At 36.2% G+C, this 23,937-nt stretch overlaps 1 protein-coding gene across 7 annotated transcripts in view; it reads right to left on the bottom strand.

The window, feature by feature from the left end:
- MKLN1 (muskelin 1) overlaps window positions 1-23,937 on the bottom strand; it is a 417,262-nt gene that overhangs the window by 23,934 nt on the left and 369,391 nt on the right. For 5 of the 7 annotated variants that reach the window (XM_032761758.2, XM_032761762.2, XM_032761760.2 and 2 more), the window contains 4 exons: window positions 9,754-9,901; window positions 8,704-8,818; window positions 6,691-6,830; window positions 1,728-1,830 (listed from right to left, as the gene is read on the bottom strand). In XM_032761758.2, the coding sequence (XP_032617649.1) occupies window positions 1,728-1,830; window positions 6,691-6,830; window positions 8,704-8,818; window positions 9,754-9,901 (506 nt within the window). Of the gene's footprint in view, window positions 1-1,717; window positions 1,831-6,690; window positions 6,831-8,703; window positions 8,819-9,753; window positions 9,902-23,937 lie in introns of all 7 variants that reach the window. The other 2 variants (XM_032761757.2, XM_032761759.2) reach the window with 1 other exon arrangement.

Raw genomic sequence — 23,937 nt, 5'->3', positions numbered from 1 at the left:
CACACACACACACACACACTTCACCATTTCTAACTTCTACTAGGGCTCACCAATTCTTGCTAGATTAAGCTTTTATGAAATGGAATGGAAGCTGGTGGCACACAAAATCCTAAGCTGTTACTATTTTAAAAAGAAGAGAAACAGAAACCAGCTACCAAAATTTTAAAAATGGCTCAAATGAACTTGAAATACCTCCCTGTCCTGTTTTTTTTCCCCATTAGTCTAACTTTAAGAACAAATTGTCTTGTTTTCTTTGGCCTACTTGCAGCTCACATAGGTGAAATTATTTACTTTGAAATATTTTGTTTTGGCTTCAAAAAATAAGGAAAAAATGATTGTTCCCAGTTATAGCCATTTACATAGAATATGGAGAAAATACAGGGAAATCTATGCATAACTCTCAAATGTGTGGCCTAACAAAATTAACATTAATGGACTCTTCACAACTAAGTACAGTTATGTCATAAAAGATTAAATCAAACATATTCTGCCACTTGGCCAAACTTTAATTATTTCTCCTATTTCCACAGTATCATGAACTTGCTGAAGACAAACATATTCTGCCACTTGGCAAAACTATAATTATTTCTCCTATTTGCACAGTATCATGAATTGACTGAAAACTCAAGGAAAGACAACTGTACCCCTTTATGGGGGCTCTAAAGCATGTCCTGCAGATTCTCCACCTAGTGAAGGGCTGTAATCAATATTGAGAGACTTAGGACTTAATTTTATAGTACGAAACTATGAAAGAGTATCTCTTTGTTATGGTGCTGAAGACATGCAGCCTCTATTGCTTGAAAGTACAATGAACCTGGAGCCTGAAAGTGATTCGACATTAAATCTGACACCTGTGTCAATGCTCCAGCATGCCGGGCACAGCTTGATACTGCTATTACAAAGCCAAAGCAAGGCAGCAGCTAACACAGAAAGAGACCTAAGGGTCAGAGCTACATATAATCAGCACGAATTCTGTGAGTGGAAGGCAAATGCACTGCAGTTCAGATATTGCTAGATGAACAAGGATGGCTGGCAAAAGGAAAAAAATGACAAAACCACAAAAATCATTGCAGGCATATTCACACACCACGGATAAGCAAACATGTCCTTAAGGATATGAAATCTTCAGAAACAGTTGTTTCTATCCCAATGTTATGTAACAAAAAACTGAAAAGTAATGATTGGCTAACTGATTTCTCCATCTTAGCAACTAGTGATGAATGAAATTAGTAGCCTATAGACAAACAATACCACTACAACATTCACATAACTAAATATTAAGGCACCAAGGATTCTAACTCCCACCAACCTCTCTTCATTTTCTCCCTAAGCAACAGGGGAGTTTTCTTTTCTCTCTTGGGAGATCTTAACTATCCACAGAAAAGTTTATATTGAACCATTATGTAATCCCTAAGTAAAATAATCATGGGACTATGGACAAAGTAAAAATTTCTATTTGCTTTCCAAAACACAAAACTAAGTTAAAACTTTATACCTGATAATCCTTTTCTGAATGGCCCAAGGGTTTTTGGTGACTTGAATCTTATCACATGAAAACATGCCTATTCAATTTTTATTTCACCTGCTCTGTGACATTTTAAAGATTACTGGTGTCATCATATTTTCTTCATTTTCCTTTACACACTCAAGAGCAAAATCATTAAATATAAGTTAGGAAGACATTTAAAAATATTCAATTTCTGAAATTTATTACCACCTTTCTTTACCTCTTTTGTCTCTTCCGGGTCTGAATGATCCACAGTTATATAAAGATCGTTTTGTAAATATTTCAGAGCACTAAGGGGATCCATTTGGGCCTTTTCTTCAAACCTAGAAAATGTAAACAAGGATAATTATCTGGAGTTATGAGAAAATATCAGAAATGTCTTTCAGACCTGGAATAAAATACACTGTTAACACTGCATATGAGGAGTTGTTCTGGATATCTAGAAAATGTCAGTTTAGGGATCCAGAAGTAACAATACTTCCATGTAGATAGTGTAGTCGTGGAGTTCTTGGAAATGTAATGGTAATGCCAGATGGTCACAGGCAGCTGTGGTGCTAGAGACTGGGTAGGAGCATTTCCTATCTTCTCTTAAAACTACAAGGTAGCACTAAACCAACTACCAAACAAAGTGAATATACTACGTATTTTATAAAACAGAACTTCAGAAAATCCCAATGTGTTTCATCCAAAACAAGTAGACATAAAAATAAAAACAGTTGCTTAGATTTGTATATTTTCCAATGGAGATGCTTAACAGATACCCAGGAAACTGAAATAAGCAGGGTATCTTTAAATGCGTATCATTAACACTGATTACTTTTAATGAGATTATGTTCATGTCTCAGTCAGTAAAAACAACTGCAGCAACCACTTATCAAGCATTTGTAATATGCTAGACATTGTATCAAGTATTTTACATGTATCACTTCATCTATCCTCACAATAACGCTATGATGATGATCTATTTTATCACCGTTTATCACACACACAAAAAAACAAAAAAACAGGGTGCTGTGGCTCATGCCTGTAATCTCAACACTTTGGGAGGTCAAGGTGGGTGGATTGCTTGAGCTCAGGAGTTTGAAACCAGCTTGGCCAACATGGCAAAACCCTATCTCTACAAAAATTAGCCAGGTGTGGTGGCATGTGCCTACAGTCCCAGCTACTCGAGAGTCTAAGGTGGGAGGACTGCTTGAGCCTGGGAGGTCAAGGGTGTAGTGAGCCATGATCGTACCACTGCACTCCAGCCTGGATGACAGAGTGAGATCCTGTCTCCAAAAAAAAAAAAAAAAAAAAAAAAAAAGCAAAACTGAGGTGCAGAGAATGAATCTGGATGAGTTCTCCTAAACAACAACAAAGAAATAATACGTATCTATTTGAAAAAGATAACGTCTCTGTTATACCATAATTACATACAGATTTATTTCTAATAAGTTGGTATGCTTTTCAAAATATACAGACAAGGAAAAGATGAATTTTCTTGAGTAGGAAAGACGATGAAGAGCCTTTCACGATGGTGTTCGGGTTGATGGCATCCTTGGTGACAGGGTATCTGTACTTCACGCAGGGACAAAGACTAGCAAAATATTACAGCTCTCTTGTACCAGGCAGTACCCTAAGAGTGACAGCCAGGCTTACAGCCTTCAGATGAGAGTCCTTTAGGTAAAGACCATGTTACTCTACCATCTTGTCCACAACAGATTAGATTAGATCGAGGTTTTGGCACCCATGCTTTGATTAGCAGTTTATAGAGTAGTTTAGCAGAATTCTTCCTAATAGGGACACTCTCTCCAGGAAATGCTTTCTAAGAAGATTCTTTCTCTTGGATAATCTGAATGTGAGACATATAAGGACATGTAAAGAGCAGACAGAAATAGAGAAGGCAGTAAACAGAAGCCATGAGATGGCAGATTCTGTCTGTCCATCCGTCCGTCCGTCCATCCATCCATCTTTCTATGCCTCTATCTATCTATCTATCTATCTATCTATCTATCTATCTATCTATCTATCTATCTATCTATCTACTATCTATCTATCTATCTATCTATCTATCTATCTATCTATCTATCTACCTACCTACCTACCTACCTACCTACCTACCTACCTACCTTCCTATGCATCTATCTATCTATCTATCTAGGCCACAAGTTTGGGAGAAAGCCAGCAGTAGTCAGTAGAACAGGACAAGCAGATGGAAAAAGAAGCAGACAGAGGTACAACGAAAAGCTACAGTAGCACCTGGCTACTAGAATTGTTCCAGTATCCTAGACAATTCTCCATCCAGTTTCACCGTTCAAATGCTGAGAAGGTGCCTTAATCCCCTGAATAATCTAATAATAAATTCTTTTTCAGCTGAGGTATCCAAAGCATGTCATTATCCTTTACAATCTGAAATAACCTAACCAACGCACACCCCCAATCCTATATGCAATAAAGAGATCAGTTTCCTGAAAGTTATGTTTTCCATCTTCATTTTCTAAGCTATTTTTGGCCAGCAAGAACTTATCACAGACTTGTGTCTGCAGCCTAGAATCATATTTTAATCAACAGTTCTGCCCTGTTCCTAAATTAACAGAAATTAATCCTATAACAATTTTTTTTTGCCCATTTCTACCCTCAAATCATCATCAAGTTTGGAAACCTGAATGTTGTATGAAAAAATAATAGTGGTATTTTATTTATTATATCAAGTGACATCAGTAAGAAACAAGGAGGTACTTCCTTGGCACACAGTATACTTCTTTCCCTCCTTCTAAATTTATATTCTAACTAAACAGAATAATTATTTTCCATTACGAACAAAACAAAAACAAGCCAGTCTAGCAGTGTAGTACAAGCTCCTGTATTATAAAAAAATAAATCTGCATAACATTTGAATTAAAAAGGCAATTTTTGTGTCCTACCGAATTCATAGACAGAAACTTCTTCTATTCTGTCTATAATGTAGCAATGTCCCTCAAATTCTTGAATTTATCTAACAGCTTGGTAGAGAAAAAGGTCTAAAATAAGCCTTTTATTGTCAGTTCGAATTAGTAGTTGATAAGATTTTCAAGATGCCCTAAAAGTCATCCTTGACTGCTTTCTTTCTCTCATACCCGTATCAAATCCATCAAGAAATGCTGTTGGCACAATCTTCAAAGTTTATCCAGAATGTTAAGATGCCTTCCTTTTTTTTTTTTTTGAGACAGAGTCTCACTCTGTCACCCAGGCTGGAGTGCAGTGGCGCAATCTCGGCTCACTGTAAGCTCCGCCTCCCGGGTTCACGCCATTCTCCTGCCTCAGCCTCTCCGAGTAGCTGGGACTACAGGCGCCCGCCACCACGCCCGGCTATTTTTTGCATTTTTTAGTAGAGACGGGGTTTCACCGTGGTCTCCATCTCCTGACCTCGTGATCTGCCCGCCTCGGCCTCCCAAAGTGCTGGGATTACAAGCGTGAGCCACCGCGCCCGGCCAAGATGCCTTCTTGATCTCTTGTGGAGTGTCTCTTCCTCTGCCTGTCCCTCATATGGTGGTGGTCCTCAGACAATACCCAGGAACCCTTCACTCTTCTTGCTCACCCTCAGCAAGCTCCTTCTCCCCGTGACTCACAACTATAATGTCAGGCCAAGTCTTTTCACCAAATGTTCAGATGGTCTCCGCCTGCATGTCTCACAGACTTCTCAAACCTAAAGTGCCCCAAACTGAACTAATCTTTTCCAACACATAAACCTGTTGTTTCTGAAGAATTCCCCACCTGAGGGAAAGCAGCCACGAGTTTTACCCAGTTCTTCTGGAAGAAAATACAAAATGATTTTTATAAAATACAAGCCTGAATGTGTTACTCCTCTACTTAAAATCTTTAGATCTCCCCCAAGAGTAAAAGCTGAAGGCCCTTTTACAAGCTGTCCCTTTCCTACTTCCTTCAACCTCATTTCCTACCACAATCACCTCACTCATTCTACTTTTGCCACACTTCTTCTCAATTCACTCCTCAAATTATTCATGCATCTTTTTAACTTCAGAGCCTTGACTATTACCTGTCTAGAACACTCCCCACCCCACCAGACAGCTATATGATTCAGTCCCTTTTGTCCCTTAAGTTTCTATCCAAATGCCATCTTCACTGTGCAGTCTATCCTGATATTCTCACTTAAAACTATATTCCCACCCTGCTCACCTGTACAAACAATAACTCAATCTGTTTCTTTCCATAGTACTTACCATCTAACATGTAATATAAATTCCTTATTATGTTTATTGTTAGTCTCCCTTCTTAAGAATGGAAACTTGAGGGCAGATTTTTGTTCATTTTCTTCACTGACACGTATGTATATATGACGGTTAAGCGGTGAGCTCTGGAGTCAGAACACTCAGGCTCAAATCCTGGCTCTGTTACGGAATAATATACAGGGTCTAGCATAAAGTAATTGACAGTCTGGTCTTGAAATCCTGGCCTCAGGCAATCCTCTTACCTCTGCCTCCCAAAGTGCTGGAATTATAAGCATGAGCCACTGTACCTGGCCCTAAAGCAAATTTTTATTACCATATAACACTACAGTAACCAAAAGGACAGAAACCCTTTTCTGCATTTTTTAGTAGTTTATTACCTTCTAGGCTAAAAAGCAAACATGACTCAGGGTGCGTGCATGTGTGTGTGTGTGTGTGTGTGTGTGTGTGTGTGTGTGAATGTATATGTATATATATAAAAATGATTAAATGATTTTGCAATTTAATAATAAAGGTGATATAAAACTAGAAGCTTTGAAATTGTATTGTGAAACATCAAATTAGGAAGATATGGTATAGTCAACTGTATCACTACATTCACTGTTAAGAGAGTTATCAAAAGCTCAGGCATGTGTCATTAAGCTAGAACTGATCTAATTTGTAGTTAGCTTTTAGTTACTTCAGTGTAGGCATGTCACCTTTACAGAAATTATTTTCCATTTTTTTAACAGTTGCAAAATTTCACTTGTTCTGAATTTATAAATTTTTAGCAACAGTATCTGTATTTTGTATCTTCCTTTGAAAATTGAAAGCAAAAATAAGTGGAATAACAGGGCATTTACAAAATTCATGATCTTCATAGTATTTACACTGTCTCATTATTAAATTTGCCAAGAGAAAGTTCTATCTCCAAAGCTAGGTAAAACAAACAATAGCTGATAATGTTAATTAAATGTTTTCAGTGAATTATTTTCATACCTGTGTTTTCTTATGAGGTACTTGCAATGCCTCAGTAAATAATCTTTTGAAGGTCTACACAACTTCAGTGACCAGAAGTCATCTAATCTCATCTTTGGAGAGCAAGATTTTCCTGGATTCCCACCAAATAAGTAATGAACCTATAATAAGCAAAATAAGCCAGATTTTTAAAAATGCATGCGTACCCAAGATATTCTAGTAGCAGTGCATAACAGGTTAACTTCCTGAGCCTATTCAAATAAAAAAATTAAAAATTATACTGCATTTTTACCAAAAGCTTCTCTTGATTTTTCTCGTTTCTATTTTACTTTAAAGCACCATGGCTACTTTAAAAAACTGCATGTATGCTAAAATGAGTTATATTACCATAACTACAATGACAGTGGAAGGCATGAAACAAAAACAATGGTAGGAAGAAGTTAATCCAAGACATTATTTGCTGAGAACAACAAATAATGGGGATAAAATTAATCAAAATATTGATCATATAACAAATATCTTTAAAATTCTGACATAAATGCTGAATCACTAAAAGTTAACAGTCAAGTCAACAGGTCAACTAGAAACTTTAAAAAATTTTAGGCCAGGCACGGTGGCTCACGCCTGTAATCCCAGCACCGTGGGAGGCCGAGGCAGGCAGATCACGAGGTCAGGAGATCGAGACCATCCCGGCAAACACTGTGAAACCCCGTCTCTACTAAAAATACAAAAAAATTAGCCGGGAGTGGTGGCGGGCGCCTGTAGTCCCAGCTACTTGGGAGGCTGAGGCAGGAGAATGGCGTGAACCTGGCGGGGCGGAGCTTGCAGTGAGCAGAGATTGTGCCACCGTACTCCAGCCTGGGCAACAGAGTGAGACTCCGTCTCAAAAAAAAAAAAATTTTAAGATATTAATTTTGCTTTAACTGAAATGCCAAATATTAAATGGCACATATAATTTGTGAAATAACATTAAAAACATTATTTCATAATTCAATACCAAAAATGAAATGCAAAAGGAATTTATAATGATTTCACTATTACATTAATCAGAGTTATCTGTTCCTCAGATAACTTTGGAAGATAAAACAGTGAAGAAACGCAATCACTTTCATAAGTGGTAGAAGTGAGAGGTATAACTGCCTAAATTTATTGCACTTGAATGTTTTTCTGTACGTATACAAAAGCATTTAAATATTTAAATATTTAAATTACAATTAGTGTATACATTTATTAAATTTAAATTAAAATATTTCCTAAAATTTTAAAAACATTTATATTCATTGGTGTTAGATAATAGAGTTATTATCCCTATTGTATGGATGGAAATTCATTTACTCCTTAAATTGAGAGGTTATAAGAGAAAGGGCTTTTACTCACTCCCATGTTATCTTTTACCTAAAGGTCTCAAAGTATATTGCGTAGAATTTAAATAATCATCCATGGCTTAACAGAAAGAATTGGTCTCTGTCAGTAATTTACTATGTAATCTAAGTCCAATCACTAAAGTACATGGTTAAGTTTAAGGAAGAAATAAAGAAAGAACTCTCAACACTATGACACTAAAAATTCACAACACAGGACCATTTCACAAGGCTGATTTAAAAGAGGTATCACTAGTATATCAGGAAAATTAAGATAAAAAGACTTCTTACACAATGGGAAAATCTAAAACCAAAAACCATGTTATATCACGGAACAAGGTACCTAAATGCTGACAACTGTACATATTTTACTTGGATATTCACATTGTAGAAACAATAGGCTATGTCATGTATCTACATCTATACAGCTAAGAAGTTGCCACTGACTATTTTCAAAAAAGGAAAAGTACCAAGAATTACAGACTATGTAAAAATGCTTATTCTCTTAAGGAATTTTAGGGAGAAGTGATATTGAGTGTTTGTCATTCTATTGAATGTCTACTATGTATTTTAACTTTTTACTCAAATCCAATTTAAAACAATCAGAAAGATATATTTGGGGATTGTTTCAGATAGGCCATGGAAAGTTTACAGGTCAATGTAGTTAGGATACCTTGTGTAGCTCATCGTATACAAGCTGATGGGCAAACCTTGGACATGGTTCTTCTTCCTGAAGACTTTTAGTTGGATTATCCTTTGCAGCTTGATCATTCTTATAGACACAAGACCTGCAAGACATTGCTTTTAAGGCATTCTACCCTAGAGAATTAGCAGCAAAGATAATACAACTTTAGCAAGCAAATTAACTGCATGTCTAATTACTAACAAAAAATTTTAGAAATGTGTTCACATCATATCTTAAAGTTCTAGTTATTCATAAAACAATCTGAATTTGTTAGAACTGAGCTCTAAAGTTCTTTTGATGTCCATTAAATAGCTCACATATCCTACTTTTTGTTATGAAATACAAACAGCATACATGAAAGCTCAAACTAAAGACTGAAAGAGATGCTATCTTGTCTATGTATACACAATAAAAATGTACAGTATACATTGCTGTCATTTGACTTAAATAAATGTCCTATTTAGAAAATAATAAATTCCTTAGCTGCAGAGCACTACTCTCCATTATGAATGGAGAAGTTCTCTGAAGTGCTTCTGTTCTGCACAATATTCACTTAACGGAGCAATCACAGAATGTCAGAGCTGGATCCATGTTTTCCCAAAGCAAAATATGCAGCACCAGTTCTGTGGGATGCTCTATGACACAAAAGTCATGGTTTGGAAATGCTAAGTAATACTGTCCCCTCCCTGCTATAGTCAAGCCTCTTCGTTTTATGAAAACTAAGATCTGGGAACATTAAAAAAGCAGCATTGTTCTCAAGTTCACACATCTACTTGAGAACGGAACCTAGACTAAAATACAATTCTCTTGAGTCCCAGACCAGGAACCACCTACTACTTGAAAAACACAGAGGTAAAATCCATTCACTGAACATCATTGTATACATAGGTACCGATATTGATTTTTTTTCAATACTGACTTTTAAATATACAATGTCACAAATTAACATAAGACTCTCATTTCTCTCTTCTTTTGAATAAACCAACAACCTCAAATAACTGTTACATTGGGATTGCAGCAGAGACAAGAGTTCCTTACCAACTATTTCTCACAATGTCATAAATCCAGAATGAATTTCTAACATTCTCTTCCCTCTTTTCCTTATCTTTGCTGAGTCCAGATAAGACATGTATTTCATTCAGTTCTGGATCAATAGTTGCTCTCTGTGTAAATCCTGTCATTGGAACTATAAATTAAAGAAAAAAATAAGATGAAAATATTTACATTAGATAGATTAGTATTTCCTTCCTTCCTTCCTTCCTTTTCTTTTCTTTTTTTAAAAGAGACAGCGTTTCACTCTGTTGCCCAAGCTGAAGTGCAGTGGCACAGCCATGACTCACTGCAGCCTAGAACTCCTGGGCTCAAAGGATCCTCCTGCCCCAGCCTCCCAAGTAGCTGGGACTACAGGCATGCACCACCACACCCAGCTAATTTTTTAATTTTTTGTGGAGATGGGGTCTTGCTGTGTTGCCCAGGCTGGTCTCAAACTCCTGGCCTTAAGCAATATTCCTGCCTCATCCTCCCAAAGTGCTGGTGTTACATCCATGAGCCACCACATCCAGCCCCTACTAGTTTCTCTTGAAAAGATCAATACACCTTTATTCTGCTCTATGTATCCACATACTTAACTTCTAACACACTACATAACTTTTTAATTAAACAATAAACAATTATATATTGCCTTCTCCTTACTCTATGAGCTCCACGAGGAAAGAGGCTGTTTTGTTCACTATTTTGTTCCCAGTGTCTAGAATAGTGCCTGGAATATAACAATTACTAAACGATTTGTGGAAAGACTAAAGGCAATGTCAATTGCCAGCTACAAGGAAAAAAGAAGCAGAAAGAGGTATGCAATATAATCATTTTCACAAAAAGAAGGAAAGGATAATGCTTTAATTAACTGATTTATTATCTGGGACAGTTCTAATTTGATAGTAGAGATTAAATATTCAAATCTTGACCTGGGAAAAAAAATTTGATAAAAGGTAAAACACAGGGTTTCTTAATAAGGTCAGAGTCATTTAAAATATCTGTTCATCACATATAATAACTTCCAAAAATAAAATTTAATATTCTGGGCCAGGTGCAGTGGCTCGTGCATGTCATATCAGTGCTTTGGGAGGCCAAGGTGGGAGGATCGTATGAGGCCATGAGCTCAAGAACAGCCTGGGCAACATAGTGAGACCCTGTCTCTATGAAAACTAAAAATCAGCCAAGTGTGGTGGTGTGCACATATAGTCCTAGCTATCTGGGACGCGGAGGTGGGAGGATCCCTTGAGCCCAGAGTTGGAAATTGCAGTGAGCTATTATCATGCCATTGTACTCCTGCCTGAGTGACAGAGTAAGACTGTCTCTAAAGCAAATAAATAAATAAATAAAAATTCTGGGGTATAATACGCCATTTTGTTTTCCTGAGTGGCTTAAACCCCCCAAAGTTAATAATGCTGTATTTTTATAAGAAATCTATTAAATAAATGATGATCACTCTGTATTATCCAATAATCTGTAAAACATTGATATGGCAAATGCTAAATTTTCTTATTCTTATTTGAAATATAATTTCATATATATAAAGTGCATATTAGGAACTCAGCTACTTCACAACGTAATTGTCATGATCTAAAACAATGTCATTGTTTTAACATTTCTTTTACCCATGAACAATTATCATGTTTTCAAAAAGCTAAACAAATATCAAATTGAAGTGAAATATTTACGTCAACCTAGAATACTATGTATTGCAGGAGATGCCAGCCATATTGATCTTGGTCTTCCTTATCTACTTTAGTGGGACCAAACAATCCAGTATTTATTTTTTCCTAGTCTACCTTAAATTCACGTGTCCTTTTACATTCTTATTCAATAAATTTGGGACATTTTAAAGACTATCCAAATGCATTCCACAGTAACTATATTATAAAATTATATACACACACACACAACATAAAATTTGTATACATACATATACATTATTTGTATTTATACACACACATATATCAACCTGATCTTAACAATAGCCTACACCCTCATGCCACAGTCTTTAGTGTATGTGAAGTCTGGAGTCTGGTAGAGTCGAACCTCCATATCCCTGGGTTCTGTGTTCAAGGATTCAAACCACTACAAATTTAAAGTATTAAAAAAAAAAAAACCCAAACAAAAAACAAAACCCCTAAATGGCTGCATCTGTATTGAAGATATACAGACTTTTTTTCTTGTCCTTATTCCTTATAACAACTATTTACATTGTATCAGGTATTATAAGTAACCTAGAAACGACTTAAAGTATAGGAGGGGATGTGCATAGGTTATACCATATGACAGACTTGAGCATCTGAGGAGTCTGGTATCCAAGGGAGGTCCTGGAACCAGTCCCTCAAGGATGCCAAGGGACAATTGTATTTTCTTAATAAGGCATGGTAAACTTTCAGAAGTGATGTGCTCAGGTTCTGACCTCTGTTCCTCAGATAACTTTGGAAGATAAAAACAATGAAGAACTGGAATTAACTTTCGTAAGTGGTAGAGGTGAAGGGTATAACAGCCTACATTTATTGCATTTAAATTTCTTTATTCTATTTTGCCTTAATAGTGAGCCTTTGAATTAAAAATTTTATAACATGGCTTGGCAAACTATGGCTTGATCTGGCCTGCTCAGGGTCAAATCAGGCAATGTCCATTCATTTACATGTTGTCTATGGCTGTTTTCACCTACAATAATTACCAGAGCCTGTAACTCACCAGAGATAAAAGATGGAAAACTTCCAAATAAGTCATCGAATACAAAGAGAAGAAGTAGATTGTGAGGAAGGCTTCTGTGGAGAGCTTCTAATAAGGACATAGGGGCCTGAATAAGAATGAGAGCAGAGCTTAAAGTAACTCCCAATCTTTACTTTGTTAATCATATACGTTCCCAACTTGTGTGCCTATTCTCAGCTTACGCATTCTATAAGAAAGCTTGGTTGACAGTATGTGCTGTGCACTTATACAAGACCTTGATCAGTGTCTCATTTATGAGAGAAACCTACTGGAAAAAGGGACCTATACACTGTAAAAGAAACTGCTGTTAAGTACCTTTCTTGATACAGTCCTTTATTCATAAATGTTAAAGTTTAGACATGAGTTTTAGACATACAAGGAAAAAAATCAACAGTGTAAAAGAGAGGGACCTAGATGAACAAATAGAACAACCAAGAAAAGACAAATCACAGAAAAGAACATAACTTGGGGGAAAAAAAACCCTATCAGTATCCTTGAAGATATTAAAGAGAATATTCCATGTGCAAAACAAGAATAAGCTGCCATAAAAAGGAGCAGGGACTATGAAAAGATACTAAAAAGTAAAACTATGACCAAAAAATTCAAATGACAGAATGAAACTACAGACACAGTTAGAAACAAAGTCAGTGGTCTCTAGATAAAACCGATAAATCACCAGAATAAACAGTAAAAAGATAGAAATTATGAGGGAAAAGTTAAAGGACACAGAGGATATATCCCTCGAAGTCAAATTATCTGAAGAAAAGACCAGAAGGAAAGAAGAAATAATGTAGAAGAAAAAATAAAATTTCCCTGAACTGGGTGTCCTGTTTGAAAGAGCCTACTGCAAGCTAGGCATGTTTAATTTAAAAAGATGGTGCACACATATATCTATATCTTTTTTTTTTTAAAAAGATGGCATATAGATATATAGATGTACATCTCCACCTTAATATGAAATGTTAAAACTCCAAGAAAAGAAAAATTCTAAAAGCTTCCAAAGAAGGAAACAGCAGATTATTATATACAGAGGAATAAAAATCAAACTAACATTAGACCTTGTCGGGGGCTCAGAACACAATACACTCTGGCATGCTAAGTACTTTGAACTGAAGAACACTGGAAGGCCTCAGAACAGCTTCAGAACCAAGTTCTTTCTCACCTTCTTCTGCCCTCCTGCCTGTCTTCCCTCATTCTCCCTAGCCTGTCTTCCCTCATTCTCCCTAGAAGTGGGTCATCAAATCAGAATTCCTCTTCCTCAAGGTGGGTCATAAAAACTAGAACCTCTTTTTCCCAAAGTCAGCCTAGACTTTTAAATTCTAAAAACTAGAATTACTGATCCAACTTTCCTCTGCCTTCCTGTCTAGGAGCTGGCCATAAAGAAATTCTGTGATCTACCCTTGTCTGATAGTAGGTCATAAGACCCTTGCTGCAGCAGGGTCCTGCCCCATACCCAGGAGGAAGAAGTACTACAGAGGGGCCAAGAAGAATCTGAACAGACAGGCCTTGTTGGGTGTCCCCACCTCAGTCTACCTGCATTAAATCATAGCCTTTTACCCAATCATATTTCTAACCAGCTGTTCATTCTTCACTAAATCTTAGCAAAAAAATGGAGTTTTCCCTGTATCTTTGGGTCATTTCTTCTGAAGGCTCACATGCCACATAAAACTTTGATTAAATCAATTTGTTATGCTTTCTTTTGTTAACCTGTCTTTTATTATAGGAGTGTCAACCATGACTCTTAAAAGGGTTGAGGAAAAGTATCACAACTCTTTTGGCCCCTACAACTTATCAGTAACAATGAATGCTAGAATACAACGGAATAACAACTTCAAAATTCTGAGAAATATAAAAAGATATGGAACTAACTTTCCATTTCCGGTTAAACTAGCAATCTTAACGAGGGCAAAATAAGAGAATTTTAAAGTTCATACATATGACTACACATATACATATGTAGGTGAAATAATTGTAGAAATAATGGAGATACATTTCTTAAAATTCAAAAATGATGAAAGACTTCAGATTGGCAAAAGAGCTCATAGTGTACCAAATAGAACAAATAAGGGAAAGCGCATACCTAAGCAGATTAAAGTAGAATTAAGAATAGCAGAGAGAAAATTCTGAAAGATTTCAGAGAGAAAAAGCAGATGACCTGTAAGGGAACAAGAAGACAGACATGTGACAGTTGAACAGCAATGTAGAATGAGAAAAAACGATAAAGTTTGTAGCATATATATATAAACTTCTTTAAGGAGATACTCCAACAAAGCAAAAAAAGGAATCCAAGAAAGAAGATGGCATCAGATATAAGAGACGGTGGCACTGATACATGACACAGGAAGTTAGAAAGAAAATCAAGATCCATTAACTCTTGAGCCTTGTATATGACATTTTAGTGTTAATAATATAGAATAGTTTCTTCTCTATATTCTAATCACAATACCTGAATTTATATAGTGTCCCATTTTCCCTTTCCGCCATGGTTCCTTGATCTAGAATATTGGTCCTAGTGTTTTTCTTCAGGCAACAACAAATTTTGATCATCATTTATCACATACTTCTAGCATTTCCTAGATTTAGTTTTCATTGAGTCCTGCTCCCAAATGGGTTTCTATTGTGGGTCTCTATATGGCAAATGTGCTAAGGAATATTTTATGTCACCCTCACATCTCAAAGTTAGGAAGATTTAAATTTCTTGGTTCAAAGTTGTTTTTCTTGGCTACTTTCAAACTTTATTGTTTTTTCTCATTCTACATTGCTGTTCAACTGTCACATGTCTATCTTCTTGTTCCCTTACAGGTCATCTGCTTTTTCTCTCTGAAATCTTTCAGAATTTTCTCTCTGCTATTCTTAATTCTACTTTAATCTGCTTAGGTATGCACTTTCCCTTATTTGTTCTATTTGGTACACTATGAGCTCTTTTGCCAATCTGAAGTCTTTCATCATTTTTGAATTTTAAGAAATGTATCTCCATTATTTCTACAATTATTTCACCTACACTTTTTTTTTTGAGATGGAGTTTCACTCTTGTTGCCCAGGCTGGAGTCCAGTGGCACGATCTCAGCTCACTGCAATCTCCGTCTGTGGGTTTAAGCGATTCTCCTACCTCAGCCTCCCAAGTAGCTGGGATTACAGGCATGCACCGCCAAGCCTGGCTAATTTTTGTATTTTTAGTAGAGCTAGCGTTTCAATATGTTGGTCAGGCTGGTCTTGAACTCCTGACCTCAGGTGATCCACCCATCTTGGCCTCCCAAAGTGCTGGGATAACAGGTGTGAGTCCCCGTGCCCGGGCTTAAATTTTTATTTTTCTTTTCTTCTAGAATTCCTTTTAAGATGCTGGCAGTTGTACAACAATGCTCTATCTTTCTTTGTTTTTCTACTCTATTTTCTATTTCTTTATCTTTTTTCCCTCGCTTTTTCCTGGAAGAGTGCTCTTTCTAATCTTCCAATTGATTAATTCACTCATACCATCCTATTTATATTTGTTGTAGTCTTCATTTTCATTATATTTTTCATATCTACTATTTCCATACAGTTCTGTTTTTATAATGTTTGGATCTTATTTCATATTACTAGTGTGTTCCCTTACATCTTTAAGTATATTCATCATGCTTATTTTAAATTCTTGGTTCATTTTTTTTTTTTTTTTTTTTTTTTGAGATGGAGTTTTGCTCTTGTTGCCCAGGCTGGAGTGCAATGGCACAGTTTCAGCTGACTGCAACTTCCGCCTCCCGGGTTCAAGCGATTCTCCTGTCTCAGCCTCCCGAGTAGCTGGGACTACAGGCACGTGCCACCACGCATGGCTAATTTTGTATTTTTAGTGGAGACGGGGTTTCTCCATGTTGGTCAGGCTGGTCTCAAACTCCCAACCTCAGGTGATCCTCCTGCCTCGGCCTCCAAAAGTGTTGGGATTACAGGCATTAGCCACCACGCCTGGCCGTTCATCTGTTTTAATAATTCTGCTTTACAGCACGTATGTCATAAGTTTACTCATTTTTTTTTTTTTTTTTTTGAGACAGCTGTAGTCCTCAACTGTCTAGTTATGTCAGTATGCAAGGTAATGTTTTTCAGGGAATCAGCTCTTCTTTCTGGTAAGACATATTGGAGAGGACTCAAAGGCCAGGCCTTAACTGGTAGAGATTAAGGAAAATAGAGAGGAAAAGTCATAGGGTTGTGAAGCATAGGCACAAAGAACCAAGAATCATTTCCACATATGATCACGCCCCTATGCAACAGTTTTGTACCTTTAAACCCTTCAGAGGAAGGAGAAGGCAGTCTCCCTGGACAAAGGGAGAAGAGAAGAAGAAACGAACTATTGAGAACAGATGGTCAGTCCACATGTTTTCATCGACTCTGAACTCCAGCAGGGTTTCTGCACTGCCATAATGTTTGCCCACCGAATTCTGACACTAGTGGGATACACTACCGCTGCTAGTTTCTATAGTGAAAGGCTAAAAATTAACTGAAGGGTAATCTGGGGGAGAGTGAGCCTTCAGTCTCATTTAAGGAGTTTCTGGAATCCAGCTGCTCTCAATTTTATTTCTCTGGAGTTGATTCTGGGGAAGGGAATCAGCAGCCTGTGTCAGTTTGCTACTTTGGCAGAAGTACTTTTCGTTTTATAGCATTCTATGTTATTTGAGTTTTGCTTTATTGATCATGTAAACTGCATTACTTTTATAATAATTATAATAATAAAAATGAAAGCTGGTTAAATAAAAATGGCATTATCAAAAAACAAAAAGACCTAAAGGTCAAAACCAAGAAAGCAGCTTTCATTCTAATATGGCAAAACTATTAATACAGTTTTCTGTACTGATTTTCTTTGCAAGATGAAAACAAGGCTATCTTTTTAATGTTTAACAGTTGCTTTTCTCTTTTTTTTTTTGTTTTGAGACAGAGTCTCTCTCTGTCACTCAGGCTGGAATGCAATAATGTGAATTCAGTTCACTGCAACCTCTGCCTCCCAAGTTCCAGCAACTCTCCTGCCTCAGCCTCCTGAGTAGGTGGGACAACAGGCGTGCATCACCATGCCAGGCTAACTTTTGTATTTTTAGTAGAGCCGAGGTTTCACTATGTTGGCCAGGCTGATCTTGAACTCCTGACCTCAGGTGATCCTCCTGCCTCGGCCTCCCAAAGTGTTGGGATTACAGGCATGAGCCACCACGCCTGGCCAATTTAACAGTTTCTAGTGGGTATAGCAGGGGGAGGAGGGAAGGACAAAAGATCTGCAACATAAACGATTTTAAAAACTTTAAGATTCAACTGCTAAAAAGCTCAACTAAATGCCAGGACCTTAACCATTCTTTAACCTTAACCAGTTTAGAAACTGACTCACAAAGAAAAATTGTCAAGCAGATCAGTAAACGTTAATCATTAACATATTTTGAAAGAACATTTATCTGAAAAAACAGAAAATAAGAATGATACAACAATTATCACTGCCAACTCGTTATTTTTAGAATTGTTTTAGGAAGTTACAATGATAATCCTTCAACTCAATTTCTTCTTTAACATCTTTAAAACTCAAAATAGAACAGCTAAAGGGGAAGTAAAAAAATTTTATCTATATGTCTGAATCACATCTTTTCTCTTCCTTCCTTGGTTTATCCTCTAAGCAAATGGGAGAGATTGTCAGAATATTTAACATAAAGAAACCCTGTGGGAGGGGGGATAAAAAAAAGTTAACAAATATTTTCGAAGTCCTTTGAATTCCTGAGGAAGATATGTTATTGCATTACCTTATGAATTAATCTCAAGTCTATTTTTGCTTCATGGTCCAACACACATAGTCATTACTGATTAGCTAAGACAAAGGAAAAGAACAGTTTCAGAGCTGTCACAGAAATACAGAATCTAATAAAAAACAGTTTTCCACGAATTCACTATTTGTTAGGATATTTTCAGCTCCAAGTAATAGAAAACCTAACTAACAGTAGATTAATTAGCTCATGTAACAAAATTTTGCAAGTAGACATCTCCAAGATTGTTTCAGAGTTCAACCAAATCATGGTGCTACGTTAACTTTCTGCAATTTTCTTGGCTACCTTCTCATTTTTGAAACTTGCCAATACCAACTCAAAGCATCACATCCTTATATAGAGCACCCAAAGCAGGGAGGCAAAGAATTCTTTCAGCATCTCTCTATTGTCATCAGGGAAGACATTTTTGTCAAATGTCCTCCAGTAGACTTTATGTCTCACTGGCCAGAACTGTGTCACATGGGAGGAAGGTAAAGTGAAACAATTTGCCAAAGGATAATGACTGGTTTAGACTAATCACGATTCACCATTCATCCCCTGGGGTTAGGAAACTTGCCATTAAACAAAATTATGGTTTGGTTAACAGAAGAAAGGGCCAATGACTCTTGGATAAGCAAACAACAGTGTCTGTCACATCCTTCTCTTTGAAAGTTGGGACATTTTAAATGTTGGATGGGGCCCTATTAAGCACTAGCAACAACTCCAGTTCAGAACTAACTTCTATTATTTTACTTGAATCTTTCTACCACTCATCATTTATTTTTTGTAAATTTGTAACTAGCTTTTGACACTCAACAATATTTACTGACTTATCTCAGCTGTATTAGGCTACAAAAAACTGAACTCATTGAATGGATCAACCAATTTATTTACTGGTGGACAATCAAATAAATAAAAATCAAATAAGCTGATGGTCAATCCGTCTTCAGATTTTTTCTCCTTGCATACAATACTACAATAAATATCTCTGTTTAGCTTATTTTTTGTGGATCTATAAAAGTACATGAGTAGGAAAAGTTCTTGGGGTAAAATGCTTAGTCAAAAAAATATATTTTTTGTATTTTAACAGATAAGGATAAAGTACTGTTAAAAAAAAAAAAAAAAAGGCTGTACCAAATACATTTCAACCAGAATGTAAGATACCTGCTTCCTCATGGCCATACCAACATTCACTGAGTGATTTTTTAATTTACACTTAAAAGTTATGAATAAAGCTGAGCATCTGTACATGTGTAAATTTACTGGCAATATGAATTATTTTTTCTTTGAAATATCTATTCATGTAATTTGTCACTGTTCTACTACAGTATTATCCACTTTTTATTGGCTTATAAGAGCCTTTTGTTCATTGTAGGAAATAAGCTTTGTCTTAATTGCTAGCTTGTCATTATTTGATATTTTAACAATTTTTTTATATTTTTTAATTTTGCAAAAATCAAACATTCCTTTTCTTTATGATTTCTGGGTTTGTGGCATGTTTAGAAAGGTCTTCTCCTAATCCTAGATTATTAAAAACAATTGGAATTATAATTTTATTTCTTAAGTATGAAACTTAAGTTCACCTAGAATTTTCTTTGATGTACAAAAGTCAAGTAGGGATCCAGATTTTCCCATTCATTCATATTTATTTATTTACTTATTTAAAGACAAAGAGTCTTGCCGTTGCCCAGGCTGGAGTCAGATTTTCCTTTTTTTAAAATACTGCCAAGTCTTAAGCAATCTCTCCATGTCATATATTGTTTAATCTATTCTTCCTCTCCAACTGGAAATGCCAACTTTACCATATACTAAATTCTCATGTGTATTTGGGGACATTTTTATACTATCTGTTCTATTTCATCCCATTAGTCTGTACCAAATTGTAGCTTTATAAATATCTGGTAGTGCCAGTACTACTTCATTAACTTTCAAAATTGTTGTTAGTGTTCTTGCATGTTTGTTTTTACATGTGAACTTTAATTCTCATTTACTATCAAGTAACCTAAATATCATATCTAAAAATATAAAATACTTTTGTAAGTTTGTAACTATCAAAAACATCCCTGGGAGGGTGGAAGGGGGAAATTAGGGAAAGTTATTATTACCAATAATTTTGAGAGGGAAAAAAGTAGATACTCTGTTTGAATAATGACACACCAAATACAAAAGATACTAAACTGACAGCAATGAAGCCTACTTATGTTGAAAATAAGCGCTACCATTTTCTAGTTCAGTAACTAATCTATGTTAATGACAGCAAATCATTAGCTTCAAAGTCTTCTCTGTGTTGCTAGTTTGGCTTTACTCATTTAATTGGTAAAAGTATAAAAGGCTCAGAAACATAAAGAGTTATGACTATACTAATTTTTTAAAATGTCAGTAAGCACAATAAGCACATTCCCAGGGCCAAAATGAAAATCAGTATGATTTTGCTTTTAAGGTTTTCATAAAAATTTATTTATGGATAAATCAAGTTCTGTAGACGTAACTCACATAGCCCTCATATCTTAGTTTCACAGCCTGATAACAGCAGAAGGGAATGAAATTTAATTTTCAAAATTTTGGAGCTAGATGAGGTCTTATGATCAATTGGTCCAATCGCCTCATTTTCAGATGAATAATCAGGTTCAGAGAAGTTATGTAATTTTTCTAGAATTACAGAGGGATGAGTGGCAGACCCAGACAAAGAGAGACCAAGTCTTCTGATTCTCAATTTGCTATTCTTTCAATTGTACCAATCTGCTACAATGGTTAGAACAGGATGGAATAAACAATGGCAGATGTGGAGAAACAGAGTGGACGAATTTAAAGATCAAAACAAGTAAATACATAACTACTAAAGAACAAGGATCAGGTTGTAAGACCTCAGTATTACCAATACTTGACTTAGCATTTGGCAAATGAAGAAGGTTCAATATATGCTTCTTACTTGAATGAACACGAACAGGAGAAGGCACTCTTACTATAGTAGAGTGAGTTTCTATAGAAAACTACAAAACTCTGGTGGTGTGACAGACCATCTTCTACACATAAGTTTCAATTAGTGTTAAATACAGAGCTTACATATGGGGAATCTGCTAAACCCCTTGTGTTCACAGTCTCACTGCCAAAAGTTTCTCAGAAATAAACTCAAGTTTTAGATATGCTGAATTTTGATGTAATTATGTATGTATTAGACACAATGCTAATAAATCCCTTAAAGCAGCTGCCAATCCATTGATTTAAATTATAATTTCCTTCTGAGGAGAGCATAAAATTGTTACACTGTAGTTTAAAAATAAGCATTAAAGTTTCTTCAGATCTTTAGATGTTAAATCTAAGACGGTACATTCAGATAATTATAAAGAGCAACAATTTAAGATTTTATGGTATCTGACAATACAGAATTATATAAACAGCAGTAATTTTACTATTAGCTATACCATCTCGGTGATCTCAATAGTTCAAACAAATTTATTCTATGAGCTCAAACAATCCCATTTGATACACTGTAAGTACAATTTTAATCAAATAAGCCACATTACTGAATCACAGATTAACACAGTAATTATATGTTAAGTCCATCTCAAATTACGGTAATTAACTGTAGTAAAAAATCTTTAGAACAACAGTTAACAGACAACAGAATGATTAATAAGCTACAGAGCATCTACATAATGGATAAAATTGGTGTTTTCTAAGAATATTTAAAAATGTGGGAATTTAAATAGTATTCTGCCTTCTTAAAAGTACTTTTCACGGCTTACAATAATAATCTAGTAAGAGAGAAAAACTGTATTTTTTAAAAGTGAGGTAAAAGTAATTCTATGGGAGGACAATATAATATACCATGGTTCTGATGTGAGGTTTTCTAAACAGTCTAACTTAGTTCAGTAAAAGACTTTTAGGAGATGTAGAATACTGAAACCATTGAATACTCTTTAAGAAATCATGAACAAAGTCTGTATATTTCAGCTGATCCTTGTATAGGTTTTGAAAAGCACAGTCAAGATTTTACAGCCAGATGAATACTTAGAATTGTGTTAACAATGATGGCTACAGCCACATGTTTTTAAATTTCTTTTTTTTTTTTTTTTTGAGAAGGAGTCTCGTGCTTTCACCCAGGCTGGAGTGCAGTGGTGCGATCTTGGCTCACTGCAGACTCTGCACCCCGGGGTTCACACCATTCTCCTGCCTCAGCCTCCCAAGTAGCTGGGACTACAGGCGCCCGCCACCTCGCCCGGCTAATTTTTTGTATTTTTAGTAGAGACGGGGTTTTCACTGTGTTAGCCAGGATGGTCTCGATCTCCTGACCTCGTGATCCGCCTGCCTCGGCCTCCCAAAGTGCTGGGATTACAGGCATGAGCCACCACGCCCGGCATGTTTTAAAATTTCTAACCTGGGCTTACGGCATTAGAGAATTTTGGGAGACAACGATCTACAAGCTAAGATCTGAGAGGTAAGCAGTACAAGTTAGCTAGATTTTGGAGGGGAGAGGAAAGTGATTCAGGTAGGAGGAATAGCATGGGCAACTCTCAAAGGCAAGTTAAAACACACTATCTATAAAGATTTAATATTCGGTGGTCCTTTAACAGACAGTTGGTGGCAAGAAGAGTACAGATACCAAGAATAGGACTGTGAGAACTAAACTGGGGCACATCATAAAAGAGTCTATGAATTATGTTAAGTTTAGACTTAATCCTGAGGGCAGGGAGAAATCATTAAAAGATTTAAAGCGAGGAAGAAAACCCACCAGGTTTATATTTTTAAAAATATGTTCTTTTCTTCACTAGCACTAATCTAAAGGTAAGGTTGTCACTTTATTTTTCCTCTCCGTGTACAACCATAACTCCATGAAGATAGGGCCCTCATTCGCAGTTGTATTCCTAGTGCGTAGCTTATTGTCTGGCACCTAATAGGTGACCAAAAAATATATGCTGTATAAATGTTAAGGCATATGGTTCTATTATTTCTGGTAACACAGAATAGCTGTATCCTGCTTGCAGTGTGGAGAATGGGTTGTGGGGAGGGGTACATAGGGAGAGGAAATCTAGAGACAGAGGCCAAACAGGTGATGTTAGCCCAAACTAGTTCATAGTGAAGCAGCAATGGGAACAGAGAGAAGATGAGGCAAAATTGGCATGACTTGATGTTAACTGGCTAGATTAGTGAACCTGAGGGTAGTATTAACATCCTCTTGTGAAAATTAAGGCACCCAACAGTAACACCAGCCAAAACTAGAGGGTTAACCCATCTCTACTCCTAGAGTAGCCATGGACAGAGATGCTATTTTCCTTAAAATCTAATTTGGGTCATTTACAAATGTGGAAGCAAAAGCTGAGACATTAGGTGACTTGCCTAAAGTTAACTAAAGACTGAAATAGACTCCGGAGAGCTAGAACAGTGGTTTTCAATCCCAGCCGCACATTAGAATCCTCTAGGAGAGAGAAAATTGGGGAAGGAGTATAAGGGACATGGGAAAAAGAATGGGAAGGAGGGAAAAGGAAGAAAGTGAGAGAGGCAGAGATGAGGGGAAAAAAAAAAAAAAAACAGAAAAAAAGAGAATAATTTCCATTTCACTCTAATATGCTAACAGAGCCACTGAGGTTCCTCAATTCCAAGTATAACTGCAACAGTTTTAGGTGGGAAATTTTTCCAAGTAATTCTAACCAGATGCTCAACCCTGCCATAAAAATCCTTAGTAAACAAGCCTTTGAACAGTGCAACTCACAGGAATATTGTCAAAATT

This window comes from Hylobates moloch, unplaced genomic scaffold, assembly GCF_009828535.3.
Source record: "Hylobates moloch isolate HMO894 unplaced genomic scaffold, HMol_V3 SCAFFOLD_1, whole genome shotgun sequence".
In the NCBI taxonomy this organism is placed as follows: domain Eukaryota; kingdom Metazoa; phylum Chordata; class Mammalia; order Primates; family Hylobatidae; genus Hylobates; species Hylobates moloch.
Note: the sequence above shows the minus strand (reverse complement) of the source record. Positions and strands in the feature narration are given on the sequence as shown.